We start from the raw sequence: 27,915 nt of genomic DNA, 5'->3' as shown, positions 1-27,915 counted from the left end.
AACAAGCTGGAGGAGCGAGGGGATGGTACGGATGGGGAAGTGATGGAGGAAGGGGCAGAGTAAGCCCCACTGCGGGTGGCGGGCCGTGGGCTCCTGGGTCACAGAGGCGGCTCTCACATGTGCTTTCGTCTCCCGCTTGTCCCCGCAGGTGAGACGGCGGCCAGCTCCATGCATTCGTCCCGCTACCCAAGCCCGGCCGAGCTGGACGCCTATGCGGAGAAGGTGGCCAACAGCCCACTGTCCATCAAGATCTTCCCCACCAACATCCGGGTGCCCCAGCACAAGCACCTCGGCCGCACCGTCAACGGCTATGACACCAGCGGCCAGCGCTACAGCCCCTACCCGCAGCACGCTGCCGGCTACCAGGGCCTGCTGGCCATCGTCAAGGCCGCCGTGTCCTCCGGCGCCACTGCGCCCGCCGGGCCCGCCAAGAGCGTGCTCAAGAGCGCCGAGGGCAAGCGGACGAAGCTGTCGCCGGCCGCCGTGCATGTGGGCATCGCGCCCTACCCGGCACCCAGCACTCTGGGGCCCCTGGCCTACCCCAAGCCCCCCGAAGCACCTGCCCCGCCGCCCGGCTTGCCTGCGGCTGCTGCCACTGCCGCCTCCGTCATCCCCCTGCCTGGCCGTGGCCTGCCCTTGCCGCCTTCCAACCTGCCCTCCATCCACAGTCTCCTGTACCAGCTCAACCAGCAGTGCCAGGCCCCAGGTGCTGCGCCCGCCGCCTGCCAGGCCGTGGCCGGTCCCCACCCCAGCCCGGCCAAGCATGGCCCCGTGCCCAGCTTCCCCGGCATGGCCTATGCGGCTGCTGCTGGCCTGCCCGACTGCCGGAAGGGCGCTGAGCTGGGCCAGGGAAGCGCAGCAGCCTTGACGTTGGCTGGGGCCACCAAGCCTGCAGGGTACGCAGATGGGGGCCTGGATTACCTGCTGTGGCCGCAGAAGCCGCCCCCACCGCCGCCCCAGCCACTGCGGGCCTACAGCGGTGGCACAGTGGCCAGCAAGTCCCCGGAGGCCTGCGGGGGGCGGGTTTACGAGAGGGCCGGCGGGTCGCCCCTCACCTGCGGCCTGGGGCTGCCCACTGGCTTCACCGTGGGCCAGTACTTCGCCGCTCCCTGGAACAGCGTGCTGGTGACCCCCACCAGCGACTGCTACAACCCGGCGGCGGCTGTGGCGGTCAACGAGCTGGTGCCGGGGGCGGCCCGGGAGCTGGCAGGGCCCCCCGCGGAGGCACTCTCAGGCCTGCCCAGCAAGAGCGTGTGCAACACAGCGGTGCTGAGCAGCAGCCTGCAGTCGCTGGAGTATCTCATCAATGACATCCGGCCGCCCTGCATCAAGGAGCAGATGCTGGGCAAGGGCTACGAGACCGTGGCCGTGCCGCGGCTGCTCGACCACCAGCACGCCCACATCCGCCTGCCCGTCTACAGATAAGGCCCGCCCAGCAGCCACACGGACAGACGGACAGGGCGCCGAGCGGGGAGGCAGGCCGCGGAACAGGGTGGGCGGTACACAGGGGTGCCCGGCCTCACCCTGGGCTCGAGTGCCCGTGGATACCCGCAGGGAAGCCAGGCAGGCTGCTGCCACGCAGCCGCCTGATGGGGAGGAGCAGGGTGGCCAGGATCCCCAAGGCCCCTCCCTGCCATCGGCTGCTGTAGGACACCGGGAGGGCCCAGGGCAGCTGCTGACGTCCACCACTGCCTCCATCCAAGCCGGCATAGGCAGGGAGAGAGAAACCACTTTAAGACAGGAATGGTTCTTTCTGGCTTTCCCAGGAGAGGAGCTCAGGCAGGGTGGGATACAGGAGGAAATGTGACAGTCTAGAGTCAGGATGGGGTCAGAGCAGCCCCCCAGGGCGTCAGACATCTCCCACCATGAGCTCCCCAGTCTCCTGGAAACAGAGCAGAGAAGGGGTATAGAAAGTCACAGGGCCTACAGTGTCCCCCACTGGCTAATCCAGGTGAAGACCACTCTAATAGAGGCTCCAATTCCCCCCTGCTCCTCCTCCTCTGGGTTCTCCTTCTCCTCCTACCATTCCTTCCCAACACAGAATTGTACCCCATTCCCACTCTCTCCAAACCCTGTACTACCACCTTCCCCCTTCTCTCCACATCTTACAGGGCTGCTGGGCACAGCTGTACAGGCTGTGCACTGCACAAGGGCACCTCGTCCAAGGAGACACCATTTGCATCCTAGACTTGTATGTTTATTATGGCAATTTCCCGAATCTTGAGGAAGGGGCGCCATTTTCCCTATTCGCACAAAGGCACCACAGGGGCTAACAGTGGGCCTGTCATCTTAGACACCAGTCAGAAGGAACCTACCCTGCCGTCTTCTGGGGTTTTCCTAGGAGCCAGCGAGGAGGCGACCTACTGGTTTTAGTTGGGAGACCCAGTCCACCTCCCAGCAAGCTGCCCTCCAAAGCCTGCTGGGCACCATCAAGGGTTGGGGGAGGGAGGCAGGCAGGGATCCATCCCTACCCACCCCCCCCAAACCCGGTTACACCCCCAAGGCCCGAATTCCCTGAGCCCTGGCCCCTCTGGCACTCCGGAAGCGGTACTGTATCTCTCCAAGGCCTGTTCAAGCACTAAGTGCATTTACAAATCTCTGAGAATGTTTTTTTTTTATACTAAAATTGACCATTATATTCTACTGTGAGAAGTGCAGTCTGCACTATATTGTTTTAAAAACGAAGAGAAAGAAAAAAGAAGGAAAACACAGATGGTGTCTCAGCTGTGGAATTGTTCTGTAGCTCCTGTTTTGTTCTTTCTGCCTTCCCTCCCTTAGGAGTAGAACGGGGTCATCTCCTCCCCAGCCGACCCAGCACAGAGCCCCCACCGCACCAGGCATTCCGTGGATCATTTACTTTTCCAGCTCTTGAGAGGGGGGACGCTGTCATGTACACTGTTCACGAGCTAGCACCCAGGCTAAAGGCCACTGGGCCATGGCCAGCGATCAGTCTGTAGCGTGGCTGAGGCAGGACCAAGCCCGGGCCCGGTGGCTCATTCCCTGAGTGGTCTGGGGATGGTGTCCCCCATGTCGCACTACATTCCTTCCCAGCTTCTCCTCTGTCCCCAACACTCTTCAAGCTTCTTTGGGGGGTAGTGCAGCTGTGGGCAGGCCAAAGAGGCTGGGCAGCCCCAGCACACACCCACCCGGGCCCGTGTGCTGGGTTGGGGGTGGGGGATCTGCCGGAGACCACCCAAGGTAGTTTATGTTGATCCGCAATCCATTTGTGCTGGGCCTTTTCACACACACTCTATCTCCCTGGAGCCTCACCACATCCTTGCAAGGTAGTAGGTGTTTGAGAGGAAGAAACCGAGGCTCAGAGATGTGAAGTGACCTGCCTAAGGTCACACAGCAAGTCTGAAAAATGGGGCTTTGAATCCCATGGTTTGGACTCTTCTTTACATCCTGTCTCTGCCTTAATTGCCCAGGCAGGGGGGAGCCTGCCATCTGGCCTGGGGGGGGACCTGGAGAGCCCCCAGTTTGATGCAGGCCTCCCCTCCTATGCACACAGCCCTCTGGGTACCAGGACGGGACCCAAGCCCTTCGGAACTGGGTCAGTGAACTAAGCGTAGCACCCTGCACGCCCTGGGGGAGCAGTCCAGGGGTCGTGCTGGGTGACCAGCCTCTAGGAGTGACTGTAAGTGGTATGTAAGCAGCAGCTGACCGAGCACTTCACAGGCCTCCCAAAACAGCCTCACACCAGTGCCGTCAGGTGTATGACCAAGTCATCCCCATTTTACAGATGAGAACACAGAACCTGAGAACGGCTGAAAGGACGGTAAGAATAAGCCAGTTTCCGGCATCAGGTCCCCTGGCTCAGGCCACCTCTAGACACCCCAGACACTCCAGCAGCCTCTCCCCTCACATGGAGCCCAAGCCCACCTGTGGCCTCACAGTACCCCGGGGGAGCCCAGGAGGCAGGCAGCCCAGGAGGCCCAGCCTCTGGCCTGAACTAGAAGCAGGTTGGAATCCTGGCTTTGCTACTTGGAGTGACCATAACCCAGACAGGGAATTCAAGGGCACAAAAGTACAGGGCAAGAACTCGGAGTCTAGAGGCAGGTTCAGGGCTGGATGGTGGCCCGTGGCTTGGCTGTTCCCAGGGGCCCACCCACACTGGGGCATCGGGAGAGGAGGAGACAAGACTGGAGCCACCCTCTGGGCCAGGTCCCCCATCTGGAGACGTGGGCTGAGGACGGACCTGCCTCCGATCTGGGAAAACCTCGCCCTCCATGGGCAGGGTCTGTGGGTCTACACGCAGGGCAGTGGGAGTGCATGGCACAGACAGTCTGGCTGGGGTTCTAGCCCTGTCCTAGCACCACCGGCTCCCAGGTGGCTTGGCCCGTCTCCTTCCCGGAAGCAGAGCTGGCTTATCTCAATGGGCCCTCCGGCGTGCAGCACCCCTGCACTCCATTCACATAATCACCTTGGACTACCTGCCACATTGGAGGGGCAGGGCGGGTGATGATGACATCACCAACAATGGGACAATGCCCACGGTAACTGCCAGCCCACGGGTCCCCAGACTTGGTGCTAAATGGTATCTAGTCTCCTATAGATCATGCAACACAACACAGGTGCACGTCTCCATGGCAGAGGTGGGGCCAGTGAGGCCCCGGGAAGGCCAATCACTTTGCCCAAGTTCAGCTGAGGGTAGGTAGAGAACGGAGAGGCTGCTGGGACAGAACCCGGGCCTGTCTGACTCCAAGCCTGCCCTCAGAGTGGGCTGCACTTTGCAGAGAACATAGAACTCCAGCTCCAGCGCAATAGTCCAGCCTTGGGTCCTGCGTTCCCCGGGGGCAGGACTTCGTGCTGGGTGAAGGCTCAGAGCCGGGGAATCTGCCCTCTGTCTGCCCCCCACCTCAGACAGAGCTGCAAGCCTTCCTCTAGGCCTTCCGGGGGGACACTGGGCTCCTTCTCTCCCTTTAGCGGTCTTGCGCTCACACCCCTTAGTGTCTGAGGTGGTCACCACATATGGCTGGCACATAACCCTCACTATGTGACGCCTATTGTCATTAACAACTGCTAGGAGAGCATCACCGCATCTCACACCGACATCAGAGCAGCCCCAGAGGGGCATGAAAGCTTGAGCAAGTATATGAGCAGAACGGGAGAACGGGTGTTGAGTATATGAGCGGAGCCACCACAAGGAACCCTCACTTTCCAGCTCTGTGCGTTCCTGACTCGTATAGGCCGGCCTTCCGTGCACCTCCCCACTCCTGGACAGGGGAAGCAGACAAGGTCAACCCCTGACCTTGCCTGGCAACAGCCAGAGATTTCAGCTTGGAACATACACAGGGGCGTCCGGAGGGGCGGGACTCTGCCCGCCGCGTGTGTTTCACTTGCACGCTTCCCACTGCACCGCCTCACCGCGCCTGCGCAATCCACAAGGCCATCAAGGGCCCTCGTGGACCCCACCTGCCCCCAGGTATGGCCCAGCCAGGGGGAACCTATGGTCAAAGGATTTCTTTTTTCTTTCTATTTTTTTTTTTTTTTTTAAGATTTTATCATTTGAGAGAGCGTATGAGAGGGGTTGGGAGGGGTTGGGGGAGGGCCAGAGGGAGAAGCAGACTTCCCGCTGAGCAGGGAGACCAACATGGGGCTCTATGCCAGGCCCCGGGGATCATGACCCAAGCTGAAGGCAGATGCTTAACCAAATGAGCCACCCAGGTGCCGCATGGATTTCTATTTAAATCACCACCATGGGCCAGCTCCCTAAGAGAGTGGTAGTGGGAGGGGAGGGGGCAGGAGAAGTGGCCCTCCTTGACGCCGGATGTGACCCTGGGCAGACTTTTGTGGCCTGAACCTCAATTCCAAATCTGTCAGAGGAGGTGGTGGCCGCTGAAGGCCTGGGATGTCCTCAGTGACGTGTGATCAGGATGACAGGGCAAATGAGTACCGAGGCAGTGCCAGGGCAGTGGGGCCTAGGGGCTGAGGATCAGACAGACCCAGTTCCCTCATGAGCACGCGGTCTTTGGCAAGTGACCACCCCTCTTTGAGCTGGCTCTTTCTCCACGGCAAAGAGCAAGCACATTACAACCACCAGGGGTTGAACATTGGCAACAGGTGGTCAAGTTCCCTAGGGGACAGAGCCTCCTTGGGAGAAGATGCCCCAAAAGTTAGGCATGTTACTTCTGTCATCACCTGGTCCAGCTGCTTTCACCTTGGAAAATGGGTTTCCAGGTTAAAAGAATTAAAGAAACAGATGCATTCCCCTTCCCCCACCTTAGAGCTGCACAAATCAAATTAGCATATTAAAGGCTCTGAAAAGTCCTGCAGGCAAGGTACACTTTTAGCCTTAACCCAGCATTTCCCTAATATTTTTGATCACCCAAGTTTTGTTTGTATCTATTAACATCCCAAGGAACAATACTTCAGGAAATACAGAGTCCTACCTCTTATGTTGCAGTTAGCAAAACTGAGTAAGCTCCTTCTCTCTGGTGATGTGTGGCCCTCGGTTTCCCCAGTTGGTGGACCAAGGACTGGACTCCAACTCTGATCTGGAGTCACTGGGCCTCAGTTCTGGGGCCACCACATCCTAATTGGTCTTTGTTCACCGTGTTGTGCTAGCCCAAAGGAGAGAAGAGACCCGCAAGGAGAAAGGAGTCCCTCCTTTGACAAGTGGGGATACCCCGATTTTTTGAAAATGAGGTTCAGAGAGGGAAGGCAACTTGCCTGAGGGCACAGAGCAACTAGGTTCTAGACTGTCCAGGGGCAGATCTGGGCTGCCTTCTCTCCTTGTTGGGAGGTGAGGGAATTTCTGAACTCAGAGCCTCAGGGTGCTCCTAATGGAGAGCTCAGCGAGGGGCTCTTCCTGACCAAGCTGGCTGGTTCCAGTTTCTCTCCGGCCTCTGCTGAGCAGGCCATTGGGTATGACTACAGCGGCCCCTGGTGGCCAAACTCAAGGATCAGCCGTCCCACCCTGCACAGGCCAAAGGCTGATCTGTGGGATTCTGTAGCTGCATCCCAAAAGGAGGCGGGGCAGGGGGGAGGGGGTAAGAACAAGCAGGACTCTCTGATGTCACAGAGCACCTGGAGATGCTGAGAAGGCTCTGCTGGAATCTGGGTACCTGGGTTCCAGTCCCAGCTCCATCCAACCTCCCCTGTCCTCACCTGTTGGAACCCATTACAGGCTGTTACAGTGGAGAAATGGATGAGCACATGCTTTAGAAAGGCCCAAACACCAAGTAAAGACAATCCTACAAATCCCTAGAAGGGTTCTCCTCCTAAGACAGAGGGGGCAAATCCTGACTCCACCATATATCTAGGCTGTGTGATCTTAGGCAATTGTGTTTACTTCATTGGGGCTCACTTTCCTCATCTGTAAAATAGGAATCAAAATGTATTCTTGTATTTGCAGGAATGGGGCAAGGTATCAGGAAACCCTGACTCGCTGGTTTAAATGAGAAAGAAAAATTATCTCCAACAACCATAAGAAGCCCTAAGGTAGGGAGGTAGGGTGGCCCCAGGGTTGGTTAATTCAGCAGCTCAATGGTATCATCAAAGATCTCTTTCCATCTTCTATTCTACCCAACCCTTTCATGGTCACAAAATGGCTGCTGCAGTTCCAGGCATCACATCACAAACCTGACAGTGCCCCCAAAAGACAGCGTCTTCCTAGATTTCTCTTATTTTCCCCGGATCCCCCCTCCTTCAGCAGACTTCCCCTTTTGTCTCATAGGTCAGAAGTCATAGGTTCACGTGGCAATTCCCAACCAATCCCTAGTAAGGGAAATAGAGTCACAGTGGTTGGCCTAGGGAAGCTCCTGACTATGGAGCAGAGTGGAGAACTCTGAACAAAACAGGTGCAGCGAAGAAGGAGGACATGGTTTCTGGAGGGACATCCAACACCCGTTCTCCTGTTCCCACACATGCCTCCTGAGACGTGAACACCAAACACTGAGTACAGTGCCTACCAGCACATGATCACCTGCTTCCTCCCCATGTGGTTCCCTCCAAGAAGAGAAGATGCCCAGCTCGCCCACCCTCTCTGGGCTTGGGTCTGCAGCCAGTGCCCTTTCCATTCTGTCCTCTGCCTCCACCACCATCCCCCCTTTTGCTTCATCTCATGAGCCTGGGGTGAACGAAGATCTCCCCATTGTCCCAATGGCTTTGTGCTCCTAAAAATGAAAAGGTAAGGGGTGCTTGATTCTCACACCAACGCTTTTGCCAGGGAGTCAACAATTAATAACAGTATGAACAGAGGCCTGGAGTCTCTAACGGCTCCATCCAAACAACTGAAGTGATCAGAACACATGTCTTCCGGGTGAAGTGTGGAGACTGCCGGCTACAACGTTATTATATTTGGAAATGTCAGGAGTGTGCGTTTCGGGGAGATGAACAGTGTGGTTGAAAATGGCTTTTGATTTTTAAAAAATCCCCAGCATTCATCTAAAACAATAATAACAGCTAATAATAACAGGGCATGTAATAATGAAGTATTCATAGGCATAAGCGGTAATTGTTCAATTAAGATCTGAGAGTTTCCGAGACTGTCTTTTCTGATGGGGTCCCATTGTTTTTGACTCTAGTAGCACTAATTATTTCCCAGAAGTGCTTTAAACTGGAGATGAAAAAAGCCCTCCTGTCAAATATGACATATAAGTGCTTTATCATTATTAAATACACATACACGCACATAATAAGAACCCCGGGTTGGAATAAAGTTAGGGGTATGTTCAAAGAGAGGGAGGGCTCTGAACAGGAGCTGACAGTCTTGGGGCTGAGAGAAAGTGGCAGGCGACAGCCAGGGGCTTCAGGGCAGAGGAGGGACCTGGCCTTGTCACCTGTCAATTGTCGGGGGTCAGAGTGCATTCTCTCCCGGATGGGCTCTGAGGGCAGAATGTGGGCGTTCAACTTCCCAGCCAGGTGCGGTGGACAAGAGCCTTCAGCTCTCTGAGCCCTGGCTTCCTTATCCGAAACATGGGGGGCAGTGGACATTCTGCAATCATTAGCTGTTTCCGCAAAAGTGATGCCTTCCCTTAAAAAAAAAAGTAACAACAAAAACTCATTGGCATGGGAGAACAATTCTTTCTCATGCATCTTTGGGATTCCTCTGTGGTCACCCGAGCTTGCTGCACTCCACGGGTCTCGCAGCCTCCTTTGGGGGAGCCTAGCCCAGGCATGTCCACTAGGGTGCCATTGATTAAAACAAATCTCACAGTCAAGCCAGGGATGCAAAATTCTGCTTTGTGCACTGTAGGAGAACACCAGAAGGCAATCTTGCAAATGCATGGGCAGAGGGCGGAGCGGGGAAGGCGGGGCACCGACCCGGTCTGGCACAGGTGCCCATGTTGCAACTTTCCTCGGGAAGTGCCCTCATTCCAGTCCCTGTGGTCTGGGGGAAGCCCATGCCATCCCCAGCTCCAGCTCAGCCTCTCGGCGGTCCTGAGAGATCAGCAAGTATTGGAGAGCCGTTGAGGCGGAGGGTGGGCGTCTGGGAAAAGGCCTGCAGCCGCTGCTAGCGGGCCCAGTCAGTATGGGTTCCCGGAGGAGAAATACCTTTCTCCTTGCGCCTGGCATTTGTGGCGTCCTGCCTGCTGATTGGTTGAAGCAGGAGACACGTGACACTATTCTGGCCAATAACACAAGAGGGGAAGTCGTTCAGGGACAGGTTCCCGCCCTCCTAAAAAGGGACACAAGGAGACCCACCACCATTACTGTCCTCACACCGACGTTACCCTTCCAGCCACTGTCACTGTGCCCCCGTGCATTACTCTCCTCGCACCAACATTATCCTCCCCACCAATATTCCTCTCTGTCCACCGTGAATCCACCCACGAGCATGACTCTCCCCACCGACCTTACTCTGCACCAGCATGACTTTCCTGCCCTCAACATTGTTCTTCCCACCTGCAGGGGGTAATAATACTCTCTCCCCCGAGTAATGCCCTTCCCCCCAGTAATACCCTTTCCATCAATCTTACCCTCCCCAGCACTACTCATGCTCACCAGTATTACTCTTGCCCATCCACATTCCTCTTCCCACTAACACTGCTCTTCCACACCAGCATTACTCTCCCTGCACCGTGACCCTTTCCCACCATCTGCCTCCTCACACCAACATTACTCTTCCCACCAATATTACTCTTTCCATCAAAACGACTCTCCCCACCAGTACCCTTCCCACCAACATTACTCTCCTCCCATGACTCCACCCACCAGCATGACTCTCACACATCATTACTCTCCCCCCACCACTATGCCCAACCCCCCCCAACCTACTAACATTCCTCTTCTCTCCAACAGTACTCTCCCACGCCAACATTACTCTTCCCCATTAACATTACTCTTCCTCATTACTCTCGCCTCACCAATATTACTGGTGCACCATTACTCTCCTCCCCCAGTATTACTCTTTCCCACAAACATTACTCTCTCCTACCAACCTTACTATTTCCTGCCAATATGACTCTCCATCCACCTGTGTTCTCTCCCTGCCAGTAACATTTCTCTGTCCCCCAGCATTACGCCCTCACCCAGCCAACCTTACTCTTTCCCCATTCCCTTTGACTCCACTTCTCCCTCCCTTCCAATCTCACCCACATCCCTTAGGCTCATGCCACCAAATGCCGCTGAGTCCAGCCTCTGGCCATCACCCTAAACAGCACCGTGGTCACTACCGCTGCTCCTCATTCTCATCCTTGCCCCCCCACCAGCATTTCTGAGCACCCCCGTCTTGCTACTCTCATCCCCGTGCCATTACCAGTCCTCTGATCAGCGTCCCTACCAGCCTTAGCGTCAGTGAACGAACATTTATTGGACACCGGCAAACCCCAGTCCTTTTACAGAACACACTGAAGGCACGACCCCACGGCAAGGGCCCCAGGCCCATCACAAAGCCACAGGGTGCTTTGTGCCACCCAGGCAGGGGTTGGCCGGCAATGACATGGAATGGGGTCCCGAGGCTTCAGCCAGGTTCCCTTTGGGGGCGAGGGTCACACCACTTTCCTGAGAGCAGAGCAAATAAATAATGGAGAGGCAGGGGACTGAGCCCCCATGGGCAGAGAGGCCCTGGCCTTGGCTTATGTGACTCCATGGGAGTGAGACCAGCAGTCAGGAGCCTCATGCCCTGGGGTGGGGTGGGGGGGAGGCGGAGCTAGGGGGGCAGGAGCTGGGGGGGCAGGAGCTGGGGACCAGAGGGTCCTGGGGCCTCCCCTTCATCTCCGCCCAGCCCTTGCCTCTGGAGGTCAAAGGAGCATGTGGGGAGGCATCGCTGAAATGCAGGTGGAATAGAAAGAGGCGGGTGGAGAGACAGGCTTGGGCTACAGGCCAGAGACCTAACCCGCCCACAGCCCCTAGAGGGGCGCGTCATCAGTCCTCCACTTGGGGGGGTAGCTCTGCTGGGGGCCGTCGCAGCTGGGGTTCCCCATGTTGTCCAGAGGCACCACCACCTCGTCTGGGTTCGAGTTCTTGTTCAGCTCCACCACGCGCGGCACCACCGAGGACCAGCGATCTGTCGTGAGCACGGCGGAGGGAGGAATGAGGGCGGGGGGAGAAGACACACATAGGCACTGAGCACCTTCTGTGTCCCGGGCACTCCACGGTGATCTAAAGGGGGAGGATTATCATCCCCATTTTACAGAGGCCAAGACTGGGGCTCTGCGAGGTCAAGCCTCCAAACCCAGGAGCACACAGGGGCAAGTGGAAGAGCCAGAATTCAAGCTTGGGTCAGAATGGCTGAGCGCCCGCATCCCCGAGTCTCATGCGCCCAGGGCAGGGGAAGGGAGGTGCCCCAGATGTTCATAAGCATCAAAGGAAACAACTCGGCCGCTTGGGCTCTCCCATTCTACAGATGTGAACGGGGAGTTTGCGAAAGAGGACAGGACTGCTCAAAGCAAATCGGGGATGAGGACAACCCAGGTTACCCCTCTGCACCTCTGGATCTCCCCCACCTAACCCCCCAGCCCCTGCACTCACCCCTCCGGAGGCGACCCACAGTGTGCGAGAAGCCGTAGTACTGGTAGTTCTCACTCTTGCCTGGGTCCTCATTAATGATGCCCAAGTTCTGGTTCCAGTGAGACCAGTTCACCTCGTCCACCCTGGCGGGCCACAGCAGGCAGAAAGGTCAGGGGCTCCCCTACTCCAACTGAAGCCCTTCCCTGCCCCCAGGCAGCCTCCCTTCTCCAGCTTCCCAACCCATCCTCCTACTTTCCCTAAAAATTCTGGTAAAATACATGTGACATACAATTTGCCATTTTCACCATTTTTAAGTATACAACTCAGGGGATTAAATAGATTCCCCCTATGTTGGGTCACCATCCCCACTATTTTCACTATTTCTTATCACCCCAAGCAGAAATTCTGGACCCATTAAGCTGAAGTCCCACTACCCCACCTCCCCATAAGCTGTGCTCTGCTTTCTGTCTCTATAGATTTGTTGTTTCTGGACATTTCGTATAAATGGAATCCTACACTGCATGGCCTTATGTGTGTGGCTGTTTTTTCACATAGCATCACGTCTTCAAGGTCCATCATTCTGGAGCGTGCATCAGGACTGTACTCCATTTTATGACTGAATTGTATTTCCTAGGGATGCCCCGCATTTTGCTTATCCATTCATCTGCAATGGACACCCTGCTTCTCGACATTCTCTCGTTCCTCTTTATGGGACGCCCTGGCAAAGGCAGCAGGCAGCCTCTTGGCTCAATCTAATTTCCCTCTTGGAAAATTATTTTTTGTCATTTTCATTCAACTGCCCTATTTGGAGCCATTTCTACAGGTCAGTATCCAGTGGGGAAGATCTGCTCACTGTTTCCCTTTGGACAGATGAGGAAACTCAGGCTCGTTACACTGTTCATACAAGGTCACGAAGCTGACTTATCAGAGGGTCAGGATTGGAACTTCAGGTTCCCACTGAACAGGACGGTCTGGCTGTCCTAGGAGGTGGACAACTGTATCGTCCCTGCTTCACAGACCAGGAAACTGACTCTGCCTGACTCAAGATGTGACGGTGTTACTCTGTCAGCAATCGCTTTACGAAGAATGAGTCATGTTGAAAGAAAGGATTCACCCAGAGGTGCCCCTAAGAAGGGGGCACTCTCTATGCATCTGGGTAACAGCCCAAGTCTATTGATTCCATGCAGCTAACCCCAGGGGGTGGTGCCGTCATCTGTGGAAAAAACCCAGGCTGGGAAGAATACCTTCTTGCCCGAGATCACCCAGTAGAACTGAACTCCAGTTGGGCCCATCGGGCCTCAGTGGCTCAGGAAGTTGCAATGGGTAGAAAAGGTAAGGAAGCTTGATCAGCGCAGGATGGTTCAACCCCGCTCGCCTGCCCGCCCTGGCTCACCTGAAGCACCACCTGCGGTCTGGGGTGCCATCCGAGCTCTTGCCCACAGTCACCATCTCGCCAGAGCGGAAGGCCTTCCTCAGGAACACGGGGAATGAGCGCTCGATGTCCAGGATGGTGGTGGCCCACTGCACGGGGGAGGGAGGCAGGCCATTGGTGAGCTTCCCCCCTCCAGCGCCTACTGCCTTCGTGGCAGAAATTGCACTCATCCCTACTGCCCCGGAAGCAAGGTCATACATTCAGATGCCCACAGGGCCTGCCAGAAGCACAAATGGGCAAAGCAGCATCAGAGGCAGGAAGGCCTCAGCCCAAGCCCCAAGACACATGCACAATGTCACCACTTGGTGCTGGGAACCACCAGGGAGGGGTGGGGACTGGGGCAAACCAGGCAGTGCAAGCCCTGTGTAGAAGCAGGCAGCTGCCTCTCATCCCCGCAGGCACTGCTGGAAAGGAATGTGGGCCTGCCCTGCCAGGCTTCCAGCTTTCTAGAAAGGCCAGAAGTCTGGAATTTTATGAGAAATCTCTTAATTTTAAAATTTTGCATTAATTTTTTAAAAAATCTGGCAATGCCGAAAACATAAATCTTTGAAGGTCAAGCCCACAGGTTGCCACTTTGCCTCTTAAGAATTATACCCTGTGGAGAAACTGAGGCCTAGGAAAGAAAACTAGCAGTACGCATAAAGATTAAGAGCAGCCAGACATTCCCCGAGACCCAGAATGGGGAGGATGACCTTGAAGCTTTTTTTTTTTTTCCTTCTCACTGCATCACTTCCTTGAGATGCACCGTAAAGGGGCTGCAGCTCTCCTGGGTCTCGTGGTAGCACTGTTTATTGTGAGCCCTCCATTTGTGAGCCACACATGGCCTGAGGAGGGTGTGACCCCCAGAGGCCATTGCTTTCTAGAATTGCGTAGAGCACTTGGGGAAAGCAAAGGCAGCAGCTCCCCTGTGCCAATGAGCCCCACGTCCATGTGTCCATTTTACAGACAGGAAAGTCGAGGCAGAAGGAGACAACGGAGCTGGCCCTGAGCGGAAAGAAGGCCAAGGAGGGGCCTGCTGTGGATTAGGCCTCCCCTGTTCAGGAAGGGGGCGGGGCTCCTGGGGCATCACCTGCAGCTTCCAGATATGCTTGCTCTCCTTGGAGACCTGGCCCACCGTCTCCCCCATGAGGGCGATCAGCATGTTGAGCAGCAGCACAAAGGTAAGGATGATGTAAGTGACCAGCAGGATGATGAAGACCACTGGGTATTTGGTGCTGCTCAGCATCTCCAGGTCGCCCATGCCAATGGTGAGCTTGAAGAGGTCCAGCAGGAAGGTGCTGAATGTCTCACTGTCGCGGCACGAGGGGTATGTGGGCACCGTGCAGTTGGTGTGGTCCTCGCTGCACACCTTCATGTTGGCACATGGGTTCAGAAGGGACACCAGGGCTGTGGGAGGGGCGGGGTGACATTCGCTGAGTGAAGTCACACGCTGATGGGTGGACAGCAGCATGCCCCTTCAACAAAGGGGACAGCTGAGGCTTGGTGAGGGGAGCGCACTGGCCCGGGGTCCCCCAGCATAAGGGTCCAAAGCCTTGACTCATTCCACAGACTCTTGCTAACAAGAAAGAGGGTCCCGGGATCTAGTCTACGAGTTCTCAGCCAGGGGCTGTGTTTCCCCTTGGGGACGGCTGTCACAGCCACAGAGAGCACAACCAGCGCTACTGGTACCTGGTGGGGAGAGGCCCCAGGGGATGGTGCTAGACATCCCACCATACACAGGAGGGCCCCTACAGAGCATCATCTGGCCCCAAGGGGCAACAGGGCTAAGGGTGGGAAACCCTAATCTAGCCTGTTGCTGGTAGAGGTCCCAAGGGGCAACAGGGCTAAGGGTGGGAAACCCTAATCTAGCCTGTTGCTGGTAGAGGTCTTGGGAGCCTAGAAAGCCAGGATTCCTGGGGGACACAACCTCTGCCATGCTCCTGTTTCCCGGTCCACACCAGCTCACAGAGGAGGAGGGCAAGCTGAAAGCTGGTGCCGGGCCCGACTGTTCTAGAGGCTGTGACTGCTAAGGTCATTGCCCCCACTCCAGACATCTTAAACCGATCCTGGCGCACATCCCTTCCCGCTGAGCCCAGATGAAGCTTCAGGATTCTTCTCAACACAGTTCAGCAGCAACAAGGGTCCCCACACCATCCCAGGCGGGGAGCACAAGGAGGCTGAGCTCCTCGGTCAGTGGGGCATACAAGCCCCTAGGACCTTCATCCTGGGGTGACAGTGAACACATTTGAACCCATATGCTATCACTGTTAAGTTGTGCAGCGGCTGCGATGCATGTGTTGAGAAGGATTCTAAGACCTCATCTGGACCTGTCAGAGAGAAAAAATAAATCACTCTGTGATCCATTAGCAATGTCTGCCATGGGCACAAAATGCCCATGTGTCATGTTTGTGGTAGGTCAGCCTCAGAGGAGGGATCTAGGGTCCCCTCTCGGGAGAAGCCTGCCACCAAGCTGACCACTCATTTGCTAATTTAATCCCTAAGCTCTTGCCTCGGTTTCTATAATTAGGACCGCCATAGGGCTGGACCCTTGACCTTACAGAGCCCCCGGCACTCTGTCTCGTTCTTCCCAGTCCTAACCCTGGGAGGGGGCAGCTGTAGCCTCTCGCTATCTCCTCAGCCCAATGGCTCAGTCAGTGTCCCCATCTCTGACCCTATCCCCATGGTCTGTGCCACTGAGGTCCCCTGGCATCCTGGCATCACGACATCATGGAGAAGGCATACTGGAGACAGCCAGAATTGACCTGCACTGGTAGACTGTATATTCAAATTCAACGTTCCTTCTACCCATGCCCCTTCAATGTGACTTTGCGGGTCTTTCCATCAAGAGGTAGAATCTATTTCCCCACCCTTCGATCAAGGCTGGCCTGTCACTGGCATTGGCCAGCAGAGTAAAGCAGAAGGGATGCCAGGCAGTGACCTTGAACACTTTCATGTACATTCTCAGAACCCTCAGACCAGCAAGTGAACACTCCTGAGCCAGCTGGAGGACAGGTGGCCACGGGGAAGTGAACAAGGTCATCCCCACCAAGGCTATTCTTGCTAGACTGGCCAGCCGGCAGCCAAACCACAGCCAGCATGGACACAGGAGCTCATGGAGATGGGCCAAACCTGGCCCAGGTCAGCACCACTGCCCAGCTGACCCAAAGAATTGTGAGCAATAGTAAACAGTGGCTGTCTTAAGCCCCTAAGTTCAGGTGACTCCTTTCGCAATAATCACTACTATGCCATCTCTACCATTTTCTAGCTTTGGAACTTGGGCAAGTTTTTCAACCTTTCTAAGCCTCAGTTTTCTTACCTGTAAAGGGGACAATAAAAGCACTGACCTCACAGACCCATCGGGGGACTAATGGGGCAGGGACGGAAGAGGACTCAGCCCAGCGCCTGGCACACACAGAGAAACTCACATGCGCTAGTTACTGTCCTCCACGCACCAGGCTGCCCTTCTGGTCCTGGCAACACCCCCACCACATCACCTGGCTCCCCAGAGCTCACCTGAAGCATAGCCAATCATGAAGAGCAAGTAGACCAGCAGGAAGCGGAAAAGGTCTTTGAAGAGGATCTGAAGACCCCAGTGGGAATATGGAGACAAACATGAGACATGTGGTTTCTCATTTTCCTGACTTCTCCATCCCAAGTAGTCCCACCTCCACCGAGGTCCAGCCCCTCCCTGCAGCCCCCACGGAGCCCCACATCCTCAGGGCCAAGGGCACTGTCTACACACATAAGCCGCACACTTTATGAACATGGCTCCCACCAGGGACACACAGTCCATCAGGTTCCATGGCCCCTACCTTCTGGATCATGATGCTATAGGTTCCCGTCAGTTTCAGCCCGCGGGTAAAGTAGAGGGCATTCATCCAGCCCAGGACCAAGGCAAAGACCATGACAGCCAGGTAGGCTTCAATTCCCGCCAGGTAGAGGGCCGCGGAGACAATCACTAGCACGGAGTAGATGAAGCTACAGGCAGCAGAGACCATGAGAGGGCCCAGAGGGGAGAGGGGTCAATGAGGCTCCAGAGGGGGAGACATGCCCCCAAGCCCTCCAGGGGGCCAGGCCATCCCGATGCCTTCTGGATACCCCAGAAGGGAAACAAAGTAGATTCACTGGGTTCCTCAGGATTCTATTAACCAGAATGCTCAATTAGCTGGCAAGTAATATGTGTGCAATGGGCCTCAGGCCCTACAGGATCCCAAAGTAATGCCCTTTGAAATTGCTAGAAAAAGTGGTATTGAGTGGAGATTTTGTGGATAAGTGAATTTCACTGCTTCCTAAGAAAAAGGGGAAAGATGTAGTACCCAGGCAGCAACTCATCCCGTGCCCCAGGCAGACATCATTAATCAAGCGCAGCACTCTTTCCCACCAAACACAAAGGTGCCTCAGGATTCTTCACCCGGTACTACTAACAGACATTAGCAATCAGTCACCAGCAGAAGAGGTCCCATCACTTCTATCTACGGTGTATGCGGTGATAGCTCTGTAGCAACCAGTATCTTGCTCTAATCAGAAGAGTCTATTGCTTGACATTGGTCTTGCTCTGACTGTGGGCTAAGCTGCCTGGGCTGGGTGAACACACTCCAATAGAGTCACCTCTCCCCAGCCCCTGTCCCCAAATCTGGATGAAGTCCCAAACCCAATCCCATCTTCCTCACCCAGAATCTGACAGCTCGGGGACCTCAACTCACTAGAGTAGCTGGAAGGATCCATCAATGAAGAGAGAATTCACTCCTGGGCATTTCTTCATGAACAAGTCTTTGATCTGGAAGAGGGGAGGAGGCAGGTGAGAGGGCTGGAGCTGGCAGAGGGGAGGGGAAGAGAGAGAGGGAGGCAGAATGTGGTACAGAGACAAGATAATGGGCTCTTTTTTTTTTAAGATTTTATTTATTTGAGAAAGACTAGGACCCAAGAACATGACATGAGCCGAAGGCAGACACTTAACCGACTGAGCCACCTAGGCGCCCCAAGCTGAGGGTACAGGCCTGGAGGAGAAGACAGAAGAAGGGCATGGAAGGGGGAAATGAGGAAGGAGGATGGGCAGGGCAGGTGCCACGAGGGGCCGGGCACTCACGTTGGTGAAGAAGAACAGCACCCCGGTGAAGAGCGTGACGATCTCGCCGGCCAGCCTCAGGTAGTCCACAGTGGTGCGGTATGGGTAGGGGGGCTGGGGGACAGACAGCACGCAAGTCCTCACCCAGCCCCTCCAACATCTGGCCCCAGATCCAGATGTTCCCCCAAGGCCCCCCAAACCCCTGGATCCTGTGGATCCTCCTCTCTCACTCTCTTCCCCCGCTAGGTGCAGGGGGAGGGGCACTTCCATCTTGGGCTCTCTCCAGTCCCTCCCACAGGGGACCCCCAAAGGAGGACCCAGCTGTGCCCCAGCTGCGCCCCAGCTCCTGCCAGGTTCCCGGCCACTCACGGTGCCCTCCAACGGCTGGTAGTAGGCGGTGAGGGTAAAGATCACCATGGCGCAGAGATAGGAGACCACGTTGATGTAGAAGGACACGGCACCAAACTTACGCCACTTGTCCCGCAGCAGCTCGTTGATGGGTTCCACGGCCAGCATCTCGTGGCGGTTCTGTGGGAGACAGGGCGAGCGGGGGCCACGTGGGGTCCAGGCAGGCTGACTCTAACACACCCGTCCCCACCCTCGGCCCCGAGAGCACTCTCTCCTCCCTAAGCCACTCTTCTGTGACACTCAAGGATTCATGGGGAACGGGGTGGGGATTCCAAATCAACCCCACTGGGCTCTGCCCAGTTCTGCCACAGCTGATCTTTCCAGGCTATTCTGAACTCAGAGCTGTTCTCAGAGAATAGCTGGAAAGCTATTCTCATGGTCCCTAAACTCCAACCTGAGCATGATAGGTCCCCAGCTCCTGGTGGCAAAATCACTTAGGTAGGCTTGTCAAAATATATAAATCTCTGGGCTGCGACCTCAGAATGTCTGAGTCAGGAAACAGGATGGGGAAATTTAGCCCCAGGATGATAGACACTTAACTCACGGGTGACTCTTCTCCGTAGGGTGGGTGGGGGGAAGTCATCAATAATTGAGCCCCGCACGATAGTTCTCCATACCGGTCCCCAGGCAGATAGTACCAATCCATCAAAGCTTGTACCAGAGATGCTAAACTTCCCACCATCTCTAACCTCAATCAAGTTCATCCCTAAGTTCAAAGATGGGGGAAGTGAGCTCCAGCAGGGGAAGGCATCTGTCCACGCTCACGGAGCCTGGGAGGGAAGGGAGACCTACGCTCCGTCCCCAGCAGTTTCTGTCCCATTTGTATAGCGTCCTGTCCCATTAATGACGTGAGTTCCCTTATTACCACGGATCAATGCAACAATGCAGCCACAGAGATGCCATTGCAGTGTTATTCCTGGTAGTTAAAGGCAGAAACAAACCCAAATGACCAAGAATAGAGGAATGGTTAATTAGAATGTGGTACATTTACTCGCAGCAATGATATTGCAGAAGAATATTTAATGGTGCAGAACGATGTTCGCGAAATACTGCTAAGTGAAAAGAAGCTTTCAAACCTTCATCTAACAACTACTAATGATAATAGCTGACATATAATGTTTATTTGGAGCCAGACTCTTCTCAAAGGAACTCAGCTGGTCCTCCAAGCAACCCTAAGGGACACGAACTATCCTTATAGATAGATAAAGATAGAGGAAACGGGGACTCAGAGAGGCTGGGTCACTTGTCCTGGGTCACACAGCAAATAAGTTACAGACCCCTCCCGGTGCCAGGGTCCTTTCCCTGCTCTCAGCCACCCGACCCTTCCCAAGGCTCTGTCCCCTGTCCCGACGCTCACCTCAATCTTGCTGTTATACACCAGGATTTCCAGCACAGAGGCCTCTTCCCCACACGTGTCCAGGGAGGAGAGGTCATACAGTGAGGAATACACGGGCCCATATGCCCAGTCCTTGAACTTGCGAGACAGGTGTCTCGTATCCTCGTCTGTTACCTCCCGGCGGATGATATGCTGAAAGACCTACACCGGGGTGGGGGCAGGGGGGGAAGGGTGGGTCAGGAGGCCCCGGGGAGGGACACCCATTCTCAGCCCCTCACATCCCAGGGACCTGAGGACCCATCACAGCCATCTCGTGGTGCCTCCCCAGAGAGCAGGATGCAGAGGGGAGGAAATATTTATGGAGCATGCCTCTTGTCTTTACTCTGACGGTCTCAGTTTCCAGATGACCAAACAGAGGCTCAGGGAAAAGAAGGGTGCTCCCTGAGGCCACACAAACATTCAGCTGACGCCAGACTGAACCAGGGCAGCCTTAAAAATCAGAATCGCAACAAATGTCTTGTTTATGTCATTTAAACAACAGTGAATCCATTCTATTGATGTGTTAAATGATGCCACTCTCTGTAGCTTACACACAGGGGATACTGAGGAACGGGGGTGGGGGAGGGGTGGGCATTGCCCAGAACCACACAGGTTAATGGTGCAAAAAGCCAAAATTTAAACTCAGGCTTTCTCCAGTACCTCAAGCCTCTTGTATGAACTGCAGTTTTTGTGGCCTTCGCCATGTTTTTAATAGAACAAGAATAACCCCTGCCACTTACTGAACACCCATCCCAGGGTCTTCATTAAAGAGCTTTCTGTGGATCACGCTCTCTAGTCGTGGCGGGTGCTATTTTCGTCCCCATTTTACAGCTGAGGACACTGAAGCACGGAGCGGGGAGGGGAGATGCCCGTGGCCATACACTGGGAAGTGGCTGAGCCAGGCTTTGGACCCAGGTGCTCCTGACTCCAGAGCACTGAGGGCTTGGTTCTCAACCAGGGCAACCTGCCTCCCAGGGGACAAGCTGGCACTGTCTGGAGTCTGCTGGGGCTGTCAGAGTGGGGGGAGCGCCACAGGTGCCTGGTGGTTCGAGGTCAAGGATATAGCGAATCACCCCACTCTGCACCAGACACACAGCACACTCCAGACCCAGCCTCTGACGTCGCCAGTGCCCTGCGCTGGGAGGCCAGAGATGGAAAGAACCTGCACGGGGCTGCTCGACAGGTTAGGGGCTAAGCTAGGACCCCGATCGTGGATTATAGGGGAGTCTCCAGGGGTGGAGCCCTGGGACTTCAATTACTATCCCTGGCTTGTCCTGGCTGGCGGGAGTGGGGCCTGATCATCCAGTGGCATGGGTTGAGGACAGAGGCTCTGGGATGAAGCGGAGTAGTGCGGCTGGACCATAGGGAGCCACAGCAGATTCTTGGGTGAGGACAAGGGGTTGGCATGATGGGAGGTGGGGTGCACATTAATAATAACGAATACTAGCTGTCACTCCTCCAGTGTGTGTGTGTGTAGAGGGACAAGAGTGGGGGGTGCTGGCTGGCTGTGCCCCCCACCCCCTGCACGCACCCCAATCTTGCCCGTCTTGGCTGCCATCATGAGGGGTGAGAGCCCATCGTTGTTGAGCACGGCCTCCAGGTTGCTGTCAGGGAAGAGGCGGGCACACTTGAGCAGCAGCAGGTCGTACATCTTGGTGACGAACTTGGTGTTCTCACGGGTGTTGTCCGCGATGGCGACCAGCGCGTGCAACACAGTGTTGCCACGGGAGTCCTGCCGCCGCATGTCGGCCTTCTTGTGCGGGTTCTCCGTCAGGTAGTTGACAATGTGGGGCTGGTTGGTGCAGGCTGCCAGCGATAGGGGCAGCTCACCTGCAGGCCAATGGGGGAGGTGGGGAAGGTCAGTGAAGGGGGGGGCCCAAGGTGGGGGAGCTCTGCCCACAGATCCTCAGGGAACAGAGCCAGGGACACTGGACACGGTCCTGACAGTCAGCAGCAAGGCATCAGGCAGGTGCACGTTTCCGTGGGTGACATGCCGGATATGGGGTGTGGCTCTGTGATGTGGAGGGACTTTGGCCCTGAACTTCTAATAGTGTGTGCCTTAAGCAGGGATGATGTGGTGGTGATGGGGAGTTGGGCTCTGCAGGCAGGACCCCGGTCCCAGCTTTGATGGGACTAAAGGACGAGCATGCCGCCGTGCTGCGTGCAGGGGCTGACCACCCATCACAGCCCCGGCAGCGCTCATGCTCCCCACGTACAGATGGGGAACCTGAGGCTCCAGGAGCCAGTGATGCTCTGCTCCTCATAGTAAGACCCTGAGGACCAACATGACATGCGAGCAGGGCTCTGGGTGTCTGTGGACACTCCATGTCCCCCCAGCCCTCACCATTCCCTCCTCACCGAAGTAGAAGTAGCCTCCCTCGTCCTTGGGCTGGAAGAAGCGGCCCCGGGCCTGGGCATGGACGTCGGCGCCTTGGGCCACCAGGAGCTCCACGTAGTGTTTGCAGCGCCGCTCGATGGCGATGTGCAGGGCGGTCTGACCTGGGGGGTGTGGGACTGTCACCAGCTGGGGGCAAAGACCGGACCAGGCTTGAGGGCGGCGGTGGGGGCTGCGGAGTGTGGGCTGCAGCCCCAGGCCTTGGCCGGCTCCTCCCAAGGGCAGCAATGGACCTCTAGACACTGCCTGGATGTGGGATCCCTACCGCGTGAGGCCTAACGTGCATTGGGCAAGCGGAACGTAGACTCAGGAGAGCCCACGTGTCAGATCCCAAGTGTGGGGACTTGTCAAGACTCACGGCGGGGCTATGGGAGACCAAGGCATTGTGGTCCCACAGAATTTTGGACTGAAGTATAAAATTCACAGGCTTTGAATCTCCACAACTGGGAATCGGAAAGGTCAAGTCTGATTCATGGAATCTCAAAACTTAGACCCTGGGGAGCAGGGACTGGTGATTGCCTTTCCCCTTAGTGCTGCTGGCCCATAGGACTACTATTGTGGAGACTTAAATCACCCAGAGCCATGGCACCTCAGGTCCCAAAGCCAAGTTCACGGACTATTAGAACCAATGGAAGGGGGAGTCATTCAACGATCAGTTTCTGGATGTGTGCTGGCACCCTGGGGTGGCGTGGGTCAGAGGAGCAAGGACAGCACCCCCCTCCACCACTCTGCATCACCCCTGCCCCAGTGCAGGGCCCTACCTCGGTAGTAGATGTCCCGGAATGGCGAGTTGATGAACTCTCGCATGTTGCCCGTCCGCTCAGCAATGTCCAGGAGCACGGGGATGGTGTCATTGCGGCCATTGCTCAGATTCAGCAGGGCCTTGGGTAGGCAGGTCTTCCCCGTGGATGGCTCTGAGGGGACACACATATGGGATGAGGGGCGTTCGGTCCAGGGAACTACTGGGCAGCAGGGGACAGGGCACGGGGGCCATGTCACACCTCCCCCCTGAGCTCTTCCCTACTGCCCATGGTGCTGAGAGAGGTCCAATAAACCTGGAGGGGCGGTTCTGCAAAATGTGGGAAGCCATAGCCTGTTGAGATTGGGATATACGGAACCATAATTTGGAGGGAATTTTAAAAATCCAGTAAATGGTGGGGAATCCTGGGTTAAACAAAACCAACCAATATTTACTTGTTACAGGACTTGTCAGAGCCTTTGATATGCCAATGACAAAGGTGAAGCTCTAAAGCCAGACATAGCAGGAAGCATCTGCCACCTACTTGAGCAGAGGATCTTCTTCCCATGAAGTATTTACATCAATGCCACTAGAAGGGAGCAGATGGTGTACAGCAGTCCCCAAAGTGCAGACTGCCCGCCATAGTGGACCTGAAATTATCTTTGGAGGGGCAGGAAAGGGCTTTGGGGGTCCCACAGATGATGCTGAAGTCCCGCTATGAGCCTGTTGTCAAACCTCTCTCATGAAGCCAGTGTCCGCATGATAGAAATAGTCCTTAACACCGTCCACTGACACTGGTAATTTTCTTTCCCTTGGGTTGATTTTTATGGGTGCATGAGTCGACTTATATCTTAAAAGAACAATTTAATGAGGGGCAGCTGGGTGGCTCAGTTGGTTGAGTGTCTCACACTTTTTGGGCTCAAGTCATGACGTCAGGGTCCTGAGGTCAAGCCCTTGCTCAGCAGGGAGTCTCCTTAAGATTCTCTCCCAACCCTCTGCCCCTTCCCCCTCCCCTCCCACTCTTTAATAAATACATCTAAAACAGAAAGCAAGCAAGCAAGCGTCAATGGGAAGAGAACTCCCCTAAGAATGCTGGGGCCTCAGGAACGGCCAAAGCAGAAACGGGATCAAGAATGGGAGACCCAGGTGTGAGCTGAGACCTGGGGGAGCCAGGCACCTTGGGGTTCAACTCCTGGCTTTACTCCCCATTCCTGTGTGACTCTTCCTCTGCCTCAGTTTCCCCTCTAGCTAAACATCGAAGAGCTACCAGATGTCGGTTGATGAGCCCAGCGCCGGGCAGGTAAAAGTCCTGAGTCAATACTCCGTTGCAGTTATCATTCCACAGGCTGGCACAGGAATTTCTCCTTAGATGCCAGGAGTCAGCAGGAAGAACAAGAACAAGACTCACAGAGACCTGAGTTCCAGGCCCAGTGCCCCCAGGACTGAGGTCCTGTGGACGAGCCTCATTCCCGATAAGCTGCTTCCTGCTGGATCCCTAGTGCCCAGCCCAGAGTCACCAGGAGCTCTACCTTGAATTGAAGGAAAAGCGGACTCCAGTTCCTCATCTGCATAAGTGTGTGTGTGTGAGGGGTGCCCCAAATGCTGGTCAAGGGCCCTGGCGAGTCTCTCCAGACACACTCACACTCAGCTGTAGCCTCGAGGAGTTGTCAGTCCATTTCCTAATTCAGGCAGCTTGCAACTCTCTGTGCTCCCTCCCAAAGCCAACTCCCAGCCCACCTATGTCCCCTCCTCAGAGGATGGGGTCTCCCTCCAGCCACAAACCTTTGTGTCACCCTTGTCCTTGTCCTCTCTTCTCCCTCACATCCCCCTCAGCATGTCCTATTCAATCCCTCCACTGCTCCCCATCTCCACTGCCACCACCTTGGCCCAAGACACCTGCCGGGTTTCCATCAGCCTTTCTGGCTTTCCTTCAATCCTCATAGCAGCTAGAGTGGTCACAGAAGAATAGGCTATTGCAGTGAGTCACAGGGCCTTTGCACATGCACCCCCTCCCTGGTCCTTCCTCGTTTTTTTAACTGGTTAATTGCAACTCATTCTGATTCAGCTTACGTGTCACCCCTTCCAGGGAAGCTCTCCCAGATTTTCCTGACTAGATCAATCTTCCAAGACAGCCGCTTGTTGGCACACATTACAGTGTATAACTGTTTTTATTTCCTTGACTGCTTGATGAATGTTGATCTCCCCCCAGGAAACTGCAAGCAACTTGAGGAACAGGGTTGTGTTCGGCCCCATGCCCGGCATAGCACCTCACGAGCTGGTCACCACAGGTAACTCCAAACAACAGATAACCCAAAGTGGTTTGTGCAGGGTAGGGAGCCAGACCTTGAATTTGGGCTCCCACACCCCCCAGACCCAGGCTGTTGCGGGGTCGGGGCTGCTAGCCTGGGTCCTGGGCTGAAATGCCAAGAGTGGCATCTTCCCAGAACCGGGGAGGGACATGCAGTTCTGGGACTTGGCCACCAGGCGGCAACGTGGCTGCTAGGGGAGAGGGTCCCTAAATGAATCCCAGATGGGAGGGTGTCAAACTTGGAAGGGTGGTGGTCAGACTCCCCTGAGAATCAGATGAGCTCATGAGACTCTGGCTAGAACAACATACAGGGGTGGATCCAGGTTTTTCGGGGGCCTCAGACTTACATGATTTCGGGGTACTGTTTATGAAATCAAAATGCCATTATGAATTCAAAATTAGTTGTAGGGCCTTGGAAGGGGGCAAGAGCAAACGAGCCACCCTATAGCTTACTTAGCCTCATAGGCCGCGTGGTTAATCCCCCAATAACGTGCACTGTTCTCTGCAGTTTCGGGGGACCCCCCCACCTCTGCTCATGCACACAGTTACACTCGCCTGGGGGCTCCTGGCCTAGGTGACAAGCCCCTGACTCGGTCGTAAACCCGGGAGCAGCTGGAGCCTTGGGAGTCTAGCCTGGAGCTGTCCAGTCTTGCTGGAGACACAGGAGTTTGCTCTCCCTCAAGCCTATCCCTCCTTGTGCCGACTGCTCCTGGAGGGTCCACAGGGGCCATTTGGCCAAGGGCTTAAACATAGTCACTGAGACCGGCCAAGGACAGGGAGGAGCCCCGACGGGCCACAACTCTAAGCTCATGCCGTCAAGAAGCCCCACCATCCGCCCAAGCTCCATGAAAGACTATTGTTGATAAATCCAGGAATTCTCTTCTGACAGTCGAGATACTGCACTGTATCGCGTTGGCGTTCAAAGGATCTGGTTGGGAAAGATACACGCAAAAAATACACCACTGGCTAGGTACCCCCTGCTCTGGCACTGAATTTAGCTGAAATACTTGAAGTCTCAGAAAATGGCCCCTCTGACCTTCCGGAAGTTTCGTCAGCCCCCAGTAGCAGACAGCCACCAGCCTTCTAGAGACAGGCTCTCCTCTGTAAGGTGCCACAGTTCTCAACATCTTATGTTGATTTGTGGGGTCGTTTGGCCAGTTAATTATGTCTCCTAAACCTGGCACTGGGCACGCAGCAGGCGACTGAGTCAGGTCCGGGGGCTCAGAGGGCAACTTTGCCAATGTGCAGGGAAGGCCAGGGCGGCAGAGGGAGCTGGTCCCTGGAGGTGTAGGCTAGAGCCCAGACAAGGTTCGGGGGTGAGCGCTCTGGGCTGGGAGAAGTCCCGGGCAGTGGTGACTTGGGCTTCAGTCTAGGAAGGGGAGCCTTGAGAGCTGGGTGGGGGTGGGGCAGAGCCCGCGAGCAGAAGCTGGAATACTCTGCCAGAACCAGGCTATTATCATTCCTCAGTTGACCGATGGGGAAATTGGGGCTCAGGGAGGTCATACATCCCTGAAGTGATGGAGGTGGGATTTGAACCTGTGTGAATAAAGTCTGCTTTCCTACAACACTGACCTTTCCATAAATTAAGGCTGAAAGAATGAATGAATGAATAATGGTAGCAAAAGCCCAAAAAGGTTAAGTAATATGGCAAAGGACACACAGGACTAGATGCCCTCTCCCATGCTCTTCATGCCAATGCAGGCCAGCAACCCAGGAGAAGATGCTGAGAGGAAAGGGGGCCCCCATGCCAGGCCTCCCTCATCCCCTGGCTGGCCCGCCCACGAACCCCACCTGGGTGGCTCACCCCGGAACTCCTCGTCAGTCAGCCGCTTCTTGTGGGTCAGCAAGAAGGGAAGCAGCCCATCCAGGTCAGAAGTGGAGCCCCGGGACACGATGTCAAAGAGGATTGGCCGGTTGAAGACTTTAAGGATGGGGGGCGGCTGCGGTGCAGGAGATTTGGGACTCTGCGGCTGCTTCCTGGAGGTGGGGGAAGGCAGGGTGATGGGAGGGTTCATCCCCCTCCCACCCCACTATCTCTGGCCTGAGGGGCCCAGGGGTTGTGGCAGGGAGGTGGAGGGAGCTGGAGCCCTAAGGAGGGACTGGACTAGAGGGGAGGCATGGCTGGGGAAACAGAGGAATATCTTATCCCAACAAACTCTACCTAGTACCTACTGTGTGGTGGGTAGAAACAGACAAAAGGAAACAGAAGCCTGCCTGTGCATCCGTCCACCCACTCACCTATCCATCCACCCACCTGCCAGCCACACATCTACCACTGGCCATCCACCCATCCTCCCATCCATCTGTCTGTCCATCTAC

At 55.6% G+C, this 27,915-nt stretch overlaps 2 protein-coding genes across 4 annotated transcripts in view; one reads left to right on the top strand and one right to left on the bottom strand.

Moving 5' to 3' along the window:
- FAM222A (family with sequence similarity 222 member A) overlaps positions 1 to 2,711 on the top strand; it is a 52,980-nt gene extending 50,269 nt beyond the window's left edge. For both annotated transcript variants that reach the window (XM_046025825.1, XM_046025824.1), the window contains one exon: positions 149 to 2,711. In XM_046025825.1, coding sequence (XP_045881781.1) covers positions 169 to 1,425 — 1,257 coding nt within the window. In that variant the 5' untranslated portion in view covers positions 149 to 168 and the 3' untranslated portion in view covers positions 1,426 to 2,711. The remainder of the gene's footprint in view (positions 1 to 148) is intronic.
- Positions 2,712 to 10,227: 7,516 nt separating this feature from the next.
- Positions 10,228 to 27,915, bottom strand: part of TRPV4 (transient receptor potential cation channel subfamily V member 4) — a 34,409-nt gene continuing 16,721 nt past the window's right edge. For both annotated transcript variants that reach the window (XM_046026106.1, XM_046026105.1), the window contains exons 3-16: positions 27,401 to 27,573; positions 23,311 to 23,463; positions 22,513 to 22,653; positions 21,686 to 21,984; positions 20,137 to 20,316; positions 18,741 to 18,899; positions 18,393 to 18,485; positions 18,010 to 18,083; positions 17,119 to 17,284; positions 16,820 to 16,886; positions 14,397 to 14,713; positions 13,289 to 13,416; positions 11,917 to 12,038; positions 10,228 to 11,452 (exon numbers count right to left, since the gene is read on the bottom strand). In XM_046026106.1, the coding sequence (XP_045882062.1) occupies positions 11,295 to 11,452; positions 11,917 to 12,038; positions 13,289 to 13,416; positions 14,397 to 14,713; positions 16,820 to 16,886; positions 17,119 to 17,284; positions 18,010 to 18,083; positions 18,393 to 18,485; positions 18,741 to 18,899; positions 20,137 to 20,316; positions 21,686 to 21,984; positions 22,513 to 22,653; positions 23,311 to 23,463; positions 27,401 to 27,573 (2,230 nt within the window). In that variant the 3' untranslated portion in view covers positions 10,228 to 11,294. The remainder of the gene's footprint in view (positions 11,453 to 11,916; positions 12,039 to 13,288; positions 13,417 to 14,396; positions 14,714 to 16,819; positions 16,887 to 17,118; positions 17,285 to 18,009; positions 18,084 to 18,392; positions 18,486 to 18,740; positions 18,900 to 20,136; positions 20,317 to 21,685; positions 21,985 to 22,512; positions 22,654 to 23,310; positions 23,464 to 27,400; positions 27,574 to 27,915) is intronic.

This window comes from Meles meles, chromosome 12 (genome assembly GCF_922984935.1).
Source record: "Meles meles chromosome 12, mMelMel3.1 paternal haplotype, whole genome shotgun sequence".
Taxonomy (NCBI): domain Eukaryota; kingdom Metazoa; phylum Chordata; class Mammalia; order Carnivora; family Mustelidae; genus Meles; species Meles meles.
Note: the sequence above shows the minus strand (reverse complement) of the source record. Positions and strands in the feature narration are given on the sequence as shown.